The following is an 18,309-nucleotide window of genomic DNA, read 5'->3' on the forward strand; positions in this document are numbered from 1 at the left end:
GTATGATACAATCTTTTCTATCTTTCTATAGACTTATATATTTACCGATCAACTATTAATTTGTATGCACAGCTTAGGTAAATAATTTCGTCGAAAGTAAAATTTCCTTTGTTGAATTCCTTTATTTTAGTTAAAAGTAATTCTGTAAAACACTTTAAAAAGTGAATGGGTCAGTTAATCAACTAGTTCTTGACATTTAGTGCTTTCTTGATTAGTAATAATTTGAAAACGGTTTTCAATACAGTAAAGCCAAAAACATGGATGACCGAACTTGTATTCAGTGCTTCAAAGATCAATGTATTCGTTATAGAGAGTAAAAGAATTGAAATTCCTGCAAGTTTTCTATCATAACTGTCTTTGAATCGTTCCTTTAACTGTAAAATTACCGAATGAATGACCTGGAAGTCAGGCTTAGGGTACTAAGTGAAGATGTGAGATATGTTGACGAAGTTGTGACTCTTCATCGACTGAAGTGGCTGAGAGATTTGTTAGACATCCCCAATCATAGTGTACTACCACTTCCAATATAATGAGCTTGAAGAAAGTTAAGCGAGACTAAACTAAGACATCTCATCAGTCTATTGAATTATCGATTGTTGGACTGGGCCATGTTAATACATTTAGACAACTTTATTCGGTCCATGTGGAATAGTTCAGAATCTCTCACAAAGGCGTAGATGTATTCACTTATTCTCACCCAGATCTTCAGTTGCGTCACTCCTTCATACATCACATTTTATTCCTTCTTTTTGCCAGTCAGTCAGTTAAACGCGACGTAAAACCTGGCGCATGTGTACAACGGTTCAGTTTGCTACATCCAACTAGCACAGAGAGATAAAATCGTCAGGCAAAGTATCGGAGTATTAGGAGTAGTAATAGTATTCCTGATGATAGAAACAATTATACACCCAAGGTGTGATTCGAGAAGACGATATTAATTAGCGAAACAGTAAAAAGGTTTATACGCCAATTTAGAAACTTGGGATTTAAAGGTATACAAAGAGTAAGTGTACCTGTACGATAACGAACAACTTTTGGCCGTTTCACTCAAAGTCTCTAACCATTAGTTACGATAGCCACATGGATCCTAACCAGGTAGTCCTTTTATATTATATTATAAATGTACTAACAGTGCTGCTGTAATTATATCGACTTGGCAAGTTGATCTGATGGACATTTTTGACATTCTCGGCGTTGATTATGGCAGTTGGAATCTCTGATTCTGACTGCATGGAGAACTTAAACTATGAATAAATAGCTGTTTTGAATCTTCTGTGAGAGTATTTACCATGATTCTCCTAATGACATGATTTCAAGGTGAATTTACCTTTAATATGTATTTTGTGCTGAATTTACGATGTTCATGTAAAAGTGAAGCATGTAAAGAAAAGTTTCGAAGTAACGATCATTTAAGTTTTCGAATTTATCAATTTAATAGAAATTAATAACCCACAATAAAATACTCATTTATCTTACAAATAATGCTCAACTTAACAGAAACATTTTTTCTAATGAAACTGTGTCAGTTAAAGCTTTTTTAAATCATTCAATGTGAAGTAAAACTTAGAGGCATTTGATAGAAAGCATTGATAAAGATTTGACGTTCATTACTAAATTGATACAATTTATGACGTTGTCTCATTCTTAAACTTAGTGTAAGATGAGATTCGAAATAAAACCTAAGACAAATTCTTTTTATATTGTGGTTAATAACATTAGTTGAATAACATATGGGTATCAGTCTTTGTTCAACTCATATCTGACTGTGAACTCCCATTAATTAATTAGTTTTTTAAATAAAATCTGAGTTTTTTTAATCAAGGGGTTTTGTGGTAATTATTTTAATTTGTACGTTGTACTCATCACAGATTGATGTCAGTAACTTGATTCGAGATGAGTTTTCGAGATTTTATTGAAAAGTCATGGCTAGAAGAGTTCAAATATATCTACAATGAAGCAGTTGTCACCAATGGGATTGAATGATCATCTCATCATAGCACAATTCGATTAGGGTTGGGAGTGTATATTATTACATACTAACTATCTCTGTAGTTCAGACGATTAAGTGTTCTCCGCGAGACTTGGACGTCCTTTGGTTTATCACTGGTAGGGTTGTGTGTGTGCAACCCTGAGGAGCCTCATATTTGTACTAAACAGTTGTCCATCACTTTTTATTCTTCACTGGTTACCCAGCTGAAACTAATTCGTGATAACTATCAGCTTTAAATGATATCTGAAAAGTAGAGGAAGTCGTTAGCATGAATACTCTGTACAAGGTTTGTACCAACTAATGATTAAAATGATAATAGTCTGATTGTATTTCTTGAATTTAATGTAAGTAGATGTCAGTCAGATTACCAGTTTTCCAAACTTATCAAATTTAAGTCCTCGTTCAAAAGTGTTTCTTATGACTGGTTAACTATAATTGGATCGTTTGGTGGGAATGGATATAATCTTGAAGAGAAAACTTTGAATAGTCACTATTAATGATCATCATACTTTAACTGTGGTAAACTATACAGAATAATGAATTGGTGGTGTAAACTATAACCAGAGTCGACAGTAAACAACAGTCTGTTTGAATACACAAACAAATATCGACAACAAAACCTATGAACAGAACCAATCAAAAACAAATGAATCACAATGAAGCTTTGTGGAAAAGCTGAAAACTACGCGTTCACGTACAATATGCGCTAATGGTTTTGTCATTCGGAATGACATAAAACGCTTCCCAATTAAACCACCTGGCTCATAAGACAAAACACCATTAAAATGTATTTTTATGATTATTTCACAAGTTTCAAATCTGTTCATTTTGATGACCCCTTGTTATTGACTGATTATCCCAAATTAACACAATAGTGGGTTGAAATATACATTCATAATAAAAATATAATACCACCAAGGATGATAAATAGGTTTTTGCAAAAGTTATTATTTAATTTATTTACTGGGAGTCTTTGATGTATATTTCTTCTTTTGCAGTGTTGATTTTGTACCGCATCCACTGAGTATTCAAAATAGTTGTAGAAAAGAAGCGCAATATCAACCACCACAGGGAACATTCGATGGTTAAACTACATATACAAAGGAATATACTGGTATGCAGTGTAAATCAGTGATATCCATATTTGTAAAACAATGCCTAGAATGTTCATAATTTATCATTTTTACCCAAAAGCAAAAAGGGATGCTATTTAGAATGAGTTAGTTTAAAGCCATTAATAAATCGGAACCAAAATCATTTTGTACAGGGATAGGGCATACTAATTACTAGTGAAGGGTGTTTTCAATTATTCGTATTACCCAGTACGACATTCATGACAATCAATTTTAGACTAAAATTATTTTACTCATCATTCTGACCAACACAACAAAGGGGATACTTTAACATCACATGGTATTGCTACTGGTAGTATGTAAATCAAAGACTTTTAAGCAAATTCTTTATGGTTTCCAAATATAATCAGGGTACAAAGTTAAGTCCATTAGGTGCTATGTGGTATTGTTAGCGTCCAGTAATCTATTATACTTCCACGGCATTGTGAAGCTGTGACCATAACAAATTTTATCTACTTATAAAATGTAAGTAGACACAAATGAAATGAAACATTTTGCCCGTTCTAATAAGCAGTATCAATGCTTCAATTGTTTTATTTTATTCATTTCTGTCATAGTAAGAGAAAAAAAGATTCCTGTGACCATGATCTAAGTCAAAATACATAGGCATGAGATCAGTAATATTTACAGAACCATTGAAAATAACAAAGCACACAAAAGGAATCCAGAATTTTAAAAAAGCTTCATTTAGTGTAGTGACCTATTTTCCCAACAAATACTCATTTTTATTTCTACATATTGCTTTGAACGTGAGTTGACATAAATTATTTCAAAAAAGCATCAAAAATTTGGTAGCATGTTTCTTTGTTTAATTAACACCGATATGATATTAGATAGGTGCATTGCAGCTATTCATTAACAGACACAAACGATTTACTTGGAATATGTAGAACAACAGCATTCAAGAATTTGTGAAGATCAAAAGCTTATATCCAAGAAGGGTATTAAGTTACTTTGAAATTCAGCCGTGCTCTAAAACCTGTCGATCAAAAAATATCTGGTATATATAACTTGAAACAGAACTGGAACCCAAACAGAGTGGGGCTGTGAATAGCAATGAAACACGTGTCGGTTATTTTGTATGACTTCGAACTCGTCATCTAGATTTTCTTGAACTTGACTATTGATGTTCGCACTGAAATTTGAATCCAGATATAAACGTTATTTTATGTTCCTATGCATAAGCTAGGTGTCACATGATAAGAAAAAACATGGTTTTATAAAAAAATATGCTAATCAAACTGATCCTTCTGTTGATACAAGCACTATACTTTGCAGCCTGCTGAAATTTGATCGTGAATATACTATAATTACGCAGCTATATAACTTTATCACTCCGAAAGCCTCATGCTTGTACTAAACAGTTTTCCATCGCTTTGATTCTAACTGGTTCCCCAACTGAGATTAATTTGTGATAAATATCGGCTGTAAATTACAATAATCATTACAGAATTACGTAACTTTATTTTGTTGGCACATTCTCATCAAATTTTTGGAACATAAAAATGATACTATTATTTAATAAAACAAGTTAATGTACTCACATTCTGGTCACGTTAGAAAAACAGTCTTCGTCAAATTTTGAAGATCACGGCGTTCGATTAGTAGAAGGTAGTGAATAAAAGAAATATATTAAGGAGTCATTCATATTGTTGATTATTTAAGGTTAAACTATATGAATATTTGAAACGCAATTTTTTTTAATGGAGAAGGACTTAATTCCTTAATAACTTACGCATGTCGACCCCGTGCAGCATAGGCCACTGAAAAAGATTCTCTAAACAACTCTCTCCTGAACTCTCCTTTCCAGCTATTTACACATACTATTCATCCCTTTCATGTTTGTCTCTCATTCCCAACGCAGCGTGTTCTTTGGTCTTCCTATTTTCCTCTTCCCTTCACGATTTCACGTTAGGTCTTGCCTTGTGGTTCAGTTTGATGATCCACACAAACTGTCACCTATTTACCTTAAGCGTCTTATCCCAACTTACTTTTCATCTGGAAGCTGGTTTATTCTCTGTCACAGTAGGTTATTGTTGACGGTATCCGGTCAACGGATATGGAGTATCTTGTGCAAAAAAATGTTTAAAATACATATACCTCTGAATATGATTGAAAATGGAGTTAGTGGAGATTTGATATGATTGTTAAACGTCATACATTCTTTGATAATTTTGATTTTGATTACTACCCTGTAGAAGTCTAATATAGTATGCTGGAATGAAGAACTAGAATTGTTCGGATTTCAATTTTTGTTCAAATATTGTTTTCACAAATGAAGACGAATTAAGTTGACTTATGTACTTGTCTATTGAATGTGTTATTGTTATGATGTTTCTTCCGTTGTTGGTATCTGTCTGAATGGTAACCGAAAATGTTAAGTTTATAGTCATAATTACAATTAAGTATTTGTGCTAAAAATGTGATCAATAGAATAAAACATTGAACAGCTTCCCCCTTATAAGAGGCAAATTAAATAATGACCACTGTGTCGACCGGTTTGTTGCATTCAGTATCAGCTCAGCTTCCACCTTTTAATTTAGTGCATCAGATAGTTTGGCGCTTATGATATAACAGTTATGTGGCCTTACCAAACCAAAATCTTCTGAATATACTAGGTTTACCTTATGAATATAAGACAACTGTGAGTGTAGCAAATCTTTGGCTTCATAATAGTGGGCCGCATAAAAAAAGATTTTAGTGTTTTCTATGTCTGGAAAGCTGAAATTGTTGGATTAGTGTTCTTATCGATTAACTGGTTGCTAAATTAACTGATTTACCATTAAACCATTGCAATAAATATATGTATTCCTTTTATTAACTCAAGGAAAACCTGGTCAACTGGCTGCTCCAGTTAAACCAACTATTAGAAAAGGTTCCTCAGCTAAATTTGATGGTGAAGCCACCTATACTGGTAAGCAAAGGACATTAAAATACAATATACTTTATTTGTAAATAAAAAAAATTCGATTTTTCACATTGGTACTTCACATAACTGAATTGATTGATTAACTGACCGATTAATTGATTGAATAAGTGTTGTATTCAACATCAAGATTGCATGAAGCTCTAATGAATAACCAAAGTAAAAAACAAGTAACTAGGACGACAGCTCAGTGCAGTCACAACACAAAAGACTAAAATTACCATCATTAAATCCTATACAGTATAGGTCATTCGTCTTGTGTCTCAAACGTTACAGAAAAATTGTCAGTAATCAGGACATCGTGAGACATGAATGAACTCTGCAGGCATTGGTGTGTAGTAAATTAATATCGTGAGCTCAGATATAGGGAGATAATAAGAGTAATTCCTACAAACTGATTGGTTCCATATCCGCCAATCAGCAAGCGTAAACTCTTTCAGAAATGGCATGTTTCCCATGTGATTATCAAATATATTTATTGCTTTTTCATCTATGTACCTAATGACACTTTTATCTTGTCATAAATGTTACGTCCATTCGTCCTGGTTCAATTTTTTACCGAGCAGTATTAAAATATAATGGTTGAAGGATTACAGACCAGAGAAGAATGTAACGGATAAACTTCTTTGTTGATCGATACTTGATAGAGAAATAGGAGTATATAATACAGTATGCACAGAAATGTATTCAATTTACTTTGCGAATTATGCAGTTATTCCTAATGATAGTAGGATGTGAAACAAATGTTATCAGAAAACAAACCTTTATTTTCACTCTGTTACCATGACATATTAACATAAAAATATTCACTTTGTTTACTATTGTTCAACTTACTTATTCGGAAATGCAATATGCTAAGAGTACAATGAGAAAATACATAGCAAATCATTCAGAAACCAATTCATTTTAGCGCTTATCTGATTCTTCAAATACCAAATTTACTTTTAACTTGACGACTTTTTCTAAAACGTTCTACAACTACAAAGCCAATTGTAAACTTATAAATACTGTTTACTCTCTGTCCTTCAATGAATCTTGCAAATGAAATCTTTTTTTACATTTTCATCTGTCTGGTTTGATCCGTCATTCAAGTGCCGAAGATATCGAGAACTAAAAAATCAGCCAGGAGGCCGGCAGTATTTTATGCGTTTATTATACTGGACTTACAAAATAAACACTTTCAGTTATAAAGAAGTTTGTAGCACTGTTCAGATACAGTTAGGATACATGATACTCATTAAGAACTCTGATGGTAATGAAACGAATTATTGCATTAGTTATTTCTTTACGACACACTTGACTGTATAACAGTAGTGTCTATCAGTGGCTTGCTACAAGGTGTAAACGTTTTAAGTCTGATCTTCTATCATGTCAATAGTGTGCACATATAAATGCCAAAAATTTGAACAAAACACTTATTTACTTTTTTACCATTCATTATCAGTTCATCTCAAATTGATAGTTGACTTTGATAGGAACTATTTTAAAGTTAAATGTTTGTTCTTGAAAGCTCTACTAAATTCAAGTGATCTCATGATTCTTAACTGCCGTCCTATAAATAGTAAAATAGGAACATTAGTACATTTTTATTGTTATTGTTCACAAAAGTATTATCCCGACATTGATATTCAAAACTACATTCAGATCAATATTTGTCGGGATATGTGCATCATAAACGGATATCTCGATAAAGCTTATCCGTTGCTGGTTTTGAGGATATTTGAATAATTGAATTCAGAATACAGGTTTCGCCCATTTAGGACTCATCAAATAAATTTGCTTTCATTTCAGTATGAATTTATCCCAAAAAAGACTTATCGAAATTCATTCTTAAATAAATGTAATCGCATCATGCGAAACACTACGAATAAACAACGAAAGATATTCTGTTCAACACTTAAGGTCGATATCAATACTTTGATACAGATTTAACCAGCTAACGAGTCCCTACTGAGACGAAATGCGTAACTCGCATTCTTCTGCTAACCATTATTCAAATTCAATAAATGTTATCTATCTATTATCAATGGATAGTAGGATACAGTATTTACTCTTTCTGTTATATGAATCTGAAAAGATAGATGTTCTAGTACTTCAATGTTGATGTTCGTGCTATGATCTGAACCCAAAATCTACCGCTTCAAGCTCGTGTCATCCTCCAGACTACTGTGTCACGATAGCCATTATCTAATTCAACATGTATGTTTGTTAAAACTCACAAAGATCCGTATGTTCCGATTGATACAATCCAAGAGCCCATTCAGAAAGCACATGTATTAATAAAATATGATAAAATTCAGTTCTGCATTATTGAATAGTATTTCATAACACTAAACAGTCTCAGTGATAAACGTAAATTATAAATACATTTCAACTTTCTATGTTTTCTATTTTAAATATTAACTTACTACTTTGACATTCCAAATTACATAGTTGACTATAGACCATGGAAATTGGAAAGACGTGAACTCTCTACAGGTAGAGAATCGAACTGGCAGAAACCTAATCTACCATTTTCTGGAACTCCCACTTATACAGCTGACTATGTTGCATATAAGTGAGTTAAGGCTTCAGTTAGCATTAGTTTATTTTTTTGTCTTCAAGATATTGATGGGGTTGAAACTGATGAATTACATGTTACTTGGTCCAACATGTGCACGAACTGAAGTCATAAAATTTTCATTTACAAAACTTTTGTAAATCAATCATATATCTGTGAAATCCCTAAAATCTATGCTGATAATTTTGTCTTATCACAATTTCCGTTGTTGAAAACAATCTTTTAGCCTGTCAGACGTCATGCTCTTTATCACCTACACCATTTCATATAATTTCATCAATCTCAAATGTCTTGCTAAAATCAAATCCATAGATTTTCCTCCCAAATATGATTTATTTCCAATCATTCGGAAATTGAATCAACGTTCAAGACACTGTATATGTTCAATTTTTTGTAAGTACAAAACTTTGGTGGTATTTCTTGCCTTTCATCCTCTTTGAATCGTTCACAGCCCTCAGTGAAATGCTCGATTCCCTTGAACAAAGATAATTCTCTTAATGCGTTAGTCTCCATCAATAACTATAAGGAATTCCACCAAAAATCGTAATAATCTAGAAATAAACTAGTTTGTTAGTTAATAAGTCACTTAGTTTTTACTATATAACTAAAGTAAGAAACTAATAATGCTGATTTGATTAGCATTTGGCAAAGTACAAAGTATACATTGCATGACTTATAATCTGTAACCAATAATTTTCTCTGTTTGAAGGCTCCTGCATGTACGCGCCTTTTTATAAATCACCTCGTTAATTCGGGAGTTTTTAGATTAATATCTCATCTCGGTCGGACTAGCTTACTCTTACTTCGTAGCTATGTAGGTAATGATTATACCTGTGACATTCAGCCATTAGCGATTCTTATGACGATACGATCTTATGAATGGACTCAGCTTATTCACCTTGTGCTTCACACATAACCTCAATGTCATGATTCTGTCACACTCACAAATACAGTGAAATGTCAAAGGCTTCAGTTATTTTAAATGAAATGAGTATTTAATCGTAGATTCCCTTGAATGGTATCATACATATTCTGGGAAATTTACTGTCTAATTTATATGACAATGCTGTTGTACTTTCAGACCAATAAAACCGTCAAAAAACTTGGTCGTCACTTTTGAACATAAGAGTTGTACATAAGTTTTCAAATTCATTCGTCGTCCAGAAAATTACAATGTTTTTTATGTCGTTGAGATCACGTTTACTGTGTATACGCAACTGTTGATAATCAGATTAATTCATAAAATTCAGTTTTTAGTATAGGTTTTGTAAGCGATCACAACTTCTATGAGTACAGGTTAAAGCATTATTGAGAATTGATTCATGAATACTTTCAGTGGACTTACATATATTTTATGTTCAGTTTAGCTCAAGTCTTCATCAGTAAGAATTTTCTAATACTTATTAGTTGTTATAGGCTACCTAAGATTAAACTTTTAATTTATCTGAGTATTTTATTTGTTAACAAGGGATCTTTTTCACCTGTCCATGATAATATAAATGTATAAATATATATCCTCAACTGTTCTAGTGCAAAACCTCCAGTCAGTTGTAAACCGGTGCATTGCTTCCTTGAAAATCAAACACCATTTTCAGATAGTACTGACTATCGTGACTCATATCGCACACTAGATTTATCAGAACGAGCTCGTCCAATTAAAAATGTTGAGCATACACATAAAGTTACTGTACCAATGGAACATTTATCAACACATATGCATGATTATTATTGGAAGACTACGAGTAAGTAATATTTCTTAATTTATTGTTTACTAATAATCTTGTGAGGATAAATTTTAGTCACCTATTATCAGTATCATTGTTTTTATAAGTATTGAGATATTCTTTTCTGAAACATTCTTTACTAAAGGATACTGGTTAGCTTACACACAGGGAAAAAACAGGTTGAACTCAATTTTTGATATGTGTAAATGTGACAGTACACACAATATTGCGTATCTACTAAACTACCTAACTCTGTAAACTAGTCAAAGTTACTAATAATTTATCTCATTAAGTAGTTCAAATACATGTTCATATATCAATACGAGCTGACAAATTAATTTCGAACATACCTGTCGTATCTACTAATGTCTATCGAATGAGAAACGATCATTTTAGTTCAGTAGTTTACTGTAAAATGATTTGTTAGCAGACTAAGTGTTAACAAGAAAAATGAACTCCGAGTTGGTTATACACTTAAGATTGTTCCACTAAAGGCTATATGAATATTAGATATAAATACTTTACTATAAGACATAATTTATATTTTTCCTTAAGTGATTGGCTACTTAAAACGAATTGGATTTTGTGGTCGAACTATTTTTATCTGAAAAAAATATGGCATTTGTGTTTCATTTAGATTAAATCAACACTGGTACATATATATATATAAATAGATAGATAGATAGATAGATAGATGTCATGTTTGTCTAGTACTAGGTGCTGATCAAATTCTATCAATCATCCTTCGCTGTATGACCACTAGATTGACTTGATAGAGATTTCTGAGCATTATCTTTGATATCGAGTTTCTGTAGGTTACCGACAGGAAAACCTTCACTTGGGCTGTATTCAAGGTGGCACTCTTCAGAGGACTGATGCCTTCTTGATGACATTCATTGTCATAAGGAACATAGAATCTGGCACATATACGGATCGATTACAGTTACTACCTCACGTCAGCACAGTGATACCAGCGCAGTATAATTAGTAACAGTAATAGTAGTAGTAAAAAAGAAATTAAGCACAAAAGATTTGAATCGATGGAAAAAAATTGGGGGGTAAAAGTACATAATAGTTTTAAACCCCAAGATTCAAGGGAAAACGAAAGTGAACTTATGTACGCCATCGCCATTGTATAAAACGTGAGCAATGCTTTGAAGGTACAATCACCAGAAATCTGAAACCTACACAAATCTCCTACTATGTTTCATAGCCCTAGAGTAACAAAGAACAAACTCCAGTGCACTTCACTCCCTATTGACACCATAGGGGTTCATACAGACTGAATCTGAAGCAATTCTTAGAATTTAAAGGAAACAAAATGAATCTCAAACATATTTTCATTATCGCCCAAGGCGATCAGAAGAATACAATTCTTGAACACCTTCGTCAACTGGTCATCTAAATTGACAAACAAATCTCTTGGTAGGAGATCGACTCCTGAAAAACCAGACGATGAGAACATTATATCTAGACCATGTATATGGGGAAGTTAAATAAACATGAAGCAAACGGACAGCCCTGACGAACACTACCTGAAGTTATTGATTCCGATGACAGTTCACTACAAGCTCCAACTCAACCAGTAGTCTTCGAATAGAAAGCCTATATAAGGTCAATTTACTTATTTGGTATATCATTTCAGTAACAGGCACTGCTATGATGCCTGTCGATCTGTGAATTATTAGATCTGTCTATTTTCCAGAACCTGATGAAGGGCAAACATTTGTTCTACATATCCATATCTATTTCTGAAAGCATAGTGGTTTCCATAGGTTTGCTCACCGCGAGCCCTACTTATTATTATTGAAGCTAATATTTCAGATATTGTACTAGTCATACTGATTCCTATGTGGGGACCACAAGAAGATTTCCCTCCTTTCTTATTATCAGCGACAACGACCAGTTAGATGAGATTGCGTCCAGTTTCAGGACTCTAGCTTATATATCCGTCAAGTTAACTGCCGAAACCGCACAATTGTCATCTAGGATTCCTGTTGTTAACACATTGGGGCCTTTTTCTCTCCCTTACTTCGTACTGGCTATGGGTTTGATGACTTCATTAAGATTCGGTGGGCTTTTCGTTGACATCTCATTCAAGTTGTTTAGTAACAGTAGAAAACAAGGTAGTTGTTTGAAATAAGTTAAATTGTTCTTCAAAGTGTTTCATTCATAGTTCCAATCTCGGGCTGAAAGTAAATTGTTGTCCAGTCATTTGCCGAATTGGTGTCGCCAGCACTGGAACTTATATCATAGTGTTCCCAACTGACCTATAGGAATGAGTTACTTACATATAATTGATGATATTAACTAACTCTATAATTTTTATATATAATTAGATTTCGTCTTACTATTCATTCATGATTTCTGTTGATTCTTTTTGTCATTATTTCAATCAGTACCATCAGCCTCATGTAAACCGGAATATACGGGTATTCAAAATAACGAACCATTTCAAAAAGACACGACTCATCGAATTGATTATAAAGCTTGGGAACTAACCGATAGAACTGCACCTATCTCGGCTAATCATGCCTCAACTTATCCTGAACCATTAGGAAAAATGTGTTCTGATACAACCTATAACAAAGATTATATACCATTTGGATTGCAGAATCGTCGAGCAATTCACCAAGTAGATAAAATCGGTCGTGGCGTTGAATTACCACCATTTCAGGTAATATATATACAATGATTACTAGTTATATCATTTCCCTTCGAAGAATAATGATCATTAGTATGTTGTTGAAACGTTACGTGAAGAGCATCTAATTATCCTAGGTGGTACTCATTACGGAGCTGCATTAATTGGGGGTGCTAGCAAAAACCATAGAGAACTGAAAATTTATTTCGTCCAGTGATATGAATTTCGAGGAGTTCACAATAACTACCACATCTGAGATTCGATGAAGATTGTTCATGCATCATGCTGGATAATCATTGAGCTAATGAATTCGGAAGTACGAAAAATTAGATTAAAGATCAGTGGTCTAAAGGTTAAACCTTCACCTATAGACCCGAAAACCACAAGTACGATCAATTGAGATGTTTAAAGGGTGATCTGTCGAGAAATCCCATACTGCATGGGAACTCCTATTCAGAATTTCAGGATTTTCGACTGTTCCACAAGTAGTGTAAATCCGCAACAAATATCACAAACAAATATTAACAAGTACTTTTTCCATGCTGATACGAGTTGTTTTAATTTCTTTTATCAAAAGCGTGAGTACTGGAGTTCTTTAAGATCGAATTTCTCCCTCTGTTTCTCACAGTTCAATAATCTCATGATCTTTCTTTTACTAAAAACGTTCATTTACTTGCGAATGATTGTATCATATGCATGTCAGTTTTTTCCTGCACAGACTGCTTCAACATAATTGACCTCTTAGTTAACGTTGAAATTAAACTAGTCCATTTAATTCTCAAACTCTTGACTTCAACAGTTGAAAAAAATCCCGCGAAATCCGTATGACTTCTATAATACTGATCCGTTTTTTCAAATATTATTTATTATTCAAATATTATTTAACTTGGTGTAACTATTCTTTTACATATCCTGGTCTTCATATGTTGTATTAATATTTCAAATCAAATTTTGCATCTAATTTCATTACACAAAAGATATATTCTGTCTGACTAGTGTTACTTAAATATCCCTCCCTGGACTCTTGGGAAACAACTGTAATTTGATGTGTAGGACCTGTAAAGGATGTTAGGGATGAATCCATTTGATTGGATTATGAATATGGTCGTTTAGTGACATTCAAAATATTCCAAATAACTATCCATTGTTCTTGTAACAAAATAAATAAGTCGTCCGGTTTACGCATAAATTTTCCCTTTCATCTACCCTCCAAAAGAACAAGGCACGAATGCATCGAAATTCGTCAGTTTAAAACAAAATGCAAATTTTATATAAATTCTTATCTGGCATACATAACATGCGATTAAAAATGGCTTGAGAGTAGGAGGCAGGATTTGTAAAGATAGGTTTCAATTAAACAACCATTGGAAATCATAGAGTACTGTTTTCACAACTGTTTTATCTAATTTTAGGCAAGGCAATGCGAATCGTTCTTGTTTAGTTGCTTCTTATTTTGTGACAAGAATATTTGCCTCAATGTTATTAAGAATAAAATATGAAATAAGTTATCTTCCTGTTATGATAAATGTATACATGCTTTGCTTCTTAAATTAAAGTGAGAATTTTTCAAATTCATGCTTTGCTTCTTAAATTAAAGTGAGAATTTTTCAAATTCAAAATAACAGTTTGATTTATTTATTTACTATTGCTATTATAATCAGGGAGTTTCTGATTATAAAGACAGTTATCGGTGTTGGACAATTGAACCACAAGTCAAAGGTTTAGGTAGAGAAGCAACTTATACTATACCTATTGTAAAATTTGAAGGTAAAAGTACCACAAGTGATCATTATGTGCCACACTTAAATTATCGACCTCCGGAATCTTTTAAACCACATGGTCAAGTTACAGCTAATCAAACACCATTCGATGATGCAACTTTATATCGTATGGAGTATACACCGAAACATTTGGAACCTTGCCCAGCTAGTCTACTTAATACTGGTCTAAGCAAATATGTTTATTCTGAAACGGTATGTTTAAATTTTTCTTTATTATACTTATCATTATCTTTTGGTATTTATTCATTTACTGATTCATTATTTCTACTGAATATTATTGAGTAATTAATTGCAAGTCGTTTTGTTGGAGGAATATATCCGAGCCACCAAAATAAAAATATCAAGACCATAATACAATTAGTGAACTTTTATGTCAATGAAAAACACTCCTTACTTTTACTGTTTTCATACATAAATTTTAAAGATTTATCATACTCAAGTAAAGAATACCCTTTCTTCTAATAAAATCACCCAGCAGACTTGATTTGCAATACGCTCATGCTGAAGTAGGAACAATAACGGGGCGGATTTGCATGCATATAGCAAACAATTCTCTTTGAACCTAGCACACAACAATACCGTCATGCACTGTCCCATCGCCTTGGCAGATCAGGCAACCTGAAAGTTACGAGAACACCATCAGGGCATACGACAGTTTAGGTAGTGTGCATTTGTCTCATTTCAGTTTGGCGCTAAAGTTAGTAATATGTATCAGTGGAGTTCAACCCAGGGGCTTAAATGTAAATGCACTCTCCTACATCCTTGGAGGTCTTTGGTTTTGAACTAATCTAATCACTCATACAAAGTTAATTAAATTCTGATACAAAATTTACTTGCTTATATGATAGTTCTTTCGGATTTAAAATTACAACCTCTGCACAAACACAAAAATAAAAATAGATTAAAATGAGTTCAATTTAAAGTCCCGATTTACATTGCTAAATATGATAAATAATTTTGAATAAATATTGAAGTTGGCTTGTTGACGTAACTGTTTGATTCATCTATAATCTTTAACAATGTAGACGTTTTCAACTAAAATAAAAATTTCTCTAAAAGTCCGTGAAAATGTTTCTCAAATGCTTAGGTGATGATTATTCCCAAGATTATTTTTTACTACTCTTTGATATCAGTAGGGGAATCAGTGAAAACAAGGAGGCATTGTATAAACGCATGTTCCACTTTATTACTCCTCAACGGTCATTGCCCATGACCAGATACTATACTCATTGAGAATCATCAAATTTTGAAGAAGGTACCAAAACTTTATTGTTTGGGTGATGATTTGTACAAACAAAAAGTACTATCTAAAGTTTTTAAAGTCTCTATAAAGGTTGTAGATGATTAAACTTAGGGAAACCCGAAATGAATAGAGGCAACTATAAAATCAATTCACTTAAGAAATGACTAATTAATTAAAGTTTGTTTGCATTGTTCACTTCAAAATGAACAGTATTAATTCATGTGAATAATTAACGTTTACATAAACATGATAAAATAGTCGTCCTTGAATATAACTCCATAAACTGAAGATCAATTTTAAGTAAATAAATCAGTAAACATTCTCTGTCTTACCATTACCTTATAGTGAAAACCATAGTTTTCTGGTTTTATGGTCAGTAGTCAGTTGATCGATTGTACTCTTATTTCTCCTTTCTTTTATCTAATACAACAGAGTGATACTGGACACCAAATCTATCGCAGAGCATCCGATTCTTCATCACCAACTAATGATCAATATTCCAAACAACATTTGATTACAATTCCAAATGAACCGTTAACAGTGGCAAATTGAGAAAACAAAACACAACCTGAAATGTGTTATTCTCGTTATTCTCTTCTTTGCTTGGAGATGTATAACTTTTTAAAAAATTTTCTTTAGTACTTATTTGTAATAGTGTTCTCTTTTAAATTGAGAACTAATTAATAGCATTTTAAAATGAGCGGTAGACTCTATCTTTGAATGCTATACATATATACATACTACTCAATGTTCAATAGTCCTATACTGTTTTAATCAACTCTGAGCAAAAAGATTTTGTTTTCTAAACTTCCAAATTTATTTTGCTGAATTATGTTTTAGTGACTTATCATTTAATTTAATTTATTAGTAGTGTTATTTTTATTCAGAGCACTTAATTCATCTTATTTGTCACCGTTATTATATTTTGAATCAAATTGCGCCTTAAATCAAAAAGTCAATTGTCTGTTCTGTTCTGTTCTTTTTTTTCTGTCCCAATTGATTTCACCTCTTTTATAATCACTTTTTGTTCGAAAAGATTTTTATCCAAACACTTTTATTTTTCAGTTGTTGTCATTTTTTGTTTGAACTAAATGGAAAACGATTTTCGTTTAGTTTTACTGACCACATATTTATACATTATGCAAACATTTAAATGTACACACTGAGAGAAATATTCATGAATTGCTGACATTAGTCAGGAAAATGAACTGCACAAGTCCAAGTAGATTATAAATCGAGAGAGTTTAAAAAGTATTACACTTTTTAGCAAACTAGCATACATGTTCAATGTTACTGACGTAATGATAGTAATAATAATAATAATAATAATAGTAAACGTCTAGTTTTATTTCAAAATTATTACTGAATCCAATAAAGTTATTGTCATGGATGTATATCGACTAGAAAATCAATTAAACATTAGAAAGCATTAGATCGATATTTTGTTCTAATTCGAGACCCCTTAACATTTTGTTCACACAACTTTGCAGGATATGTTCGTGTTTTATACTAGGGATATAATACCCCCAAATCACTCATGAGGTATCCAGTGATCAAACTTCAGTCGCTTTACAGTATTGCACGACTATTTTTTAAGTGACATCTGCGGTGGATAGTTTCACTTCAGTGTTTTAGAAATGTCCATAATCCTTCAGTTGAAGTCAGTAAAGGAATCCATTAACTTGATCATAAGTCCGGTTAGTTAGTGACACTAAAAAATATTCCAATAACTTATCAGTGTTACAATATCCAAACATGTAAATCGTCCAGTTTCACCATAAATGCTCCTCAAGAACGGGGGATTAATAAATCCGAATTCATGCATATAGGGTGAAATATAAATCCTCTAGAATGCTATATTTGAATAATTCGCAAGTAGACTGAAGACGACCTGTGATTGTAATGAATTTAAATCTAGGAAAAATAACGCTATATGCAAATTTCTAATCAAACTAAATTTTAAATGTAGAAATAAATTAATAGTTGCTTAGCCTAACATCAGAATACATTGTCTAATAAGTTTATACCGACCAAAATCTAAAGTGAGAAAATATCCAACTCATTAACCACTTACTTGAAACCATGACTTCTAACTTGCCTGCTTCTTACTACTTACATTTTCAGGATCAGCACAGTATTCTGAAGTGACAATGTCCAAGTGGCCACTTACTTGCTGAATCGATTTGATATTTAATACGATTATCATTAGCATTCGCATCATCATCATCATCATCATCACCATTATTATTATCATTATTATTATTATTAATAGTAATAGTAGTATCAGTGAGAATTTTACCGTTGTTGA

General features: G+C 32.5%; 1 protein-coding gene across 1 annotated transcript; it reads left to right on the forward strand.

The window, feature by feature from the left end:
* Positions 1-1,334: 1,334 nt before the first annotated feature.
* On the forward strand, positions 1,335-16,553 carry Smp_144680 (hypothetical protein; the record flags this gene model as incomplete). Its single annotated transcript, XM_018791028.1, has 7 exons — positions 1,335-1,398; positions 5,951-6,037; positions 8,483-8,606; positions 10,140-10,351; positions 12,733-13,010; positions 14,639-14,950; positions 16,434-16,553. 7 exons carry the CDS (start codon positions 1,335-1,337, stop codon positions 16,551-16,553), a joined length of 1,197 nt encoding a protein of 398 aa, XP_018645738.1.
* Between the last annotated feature and the right edge of the window lie 1,756 nt (positions 16,554-18,309).

Source organism: Schistosoma mansoni (assembly GCF_000237925.1).
Source record: "Schistosoma mansoni, WGS project CABG00000000 data, chromosome 7 unplaced supercontig 0100, strain Puerto Rico, whole genome shotgun sequence".
NCBI lineage: Eukaryota > Metazoa > Platyhelminthes > Trematoda > Strigeidida > Schistosomatidae > Schistosoma > Schistosoma mansoni.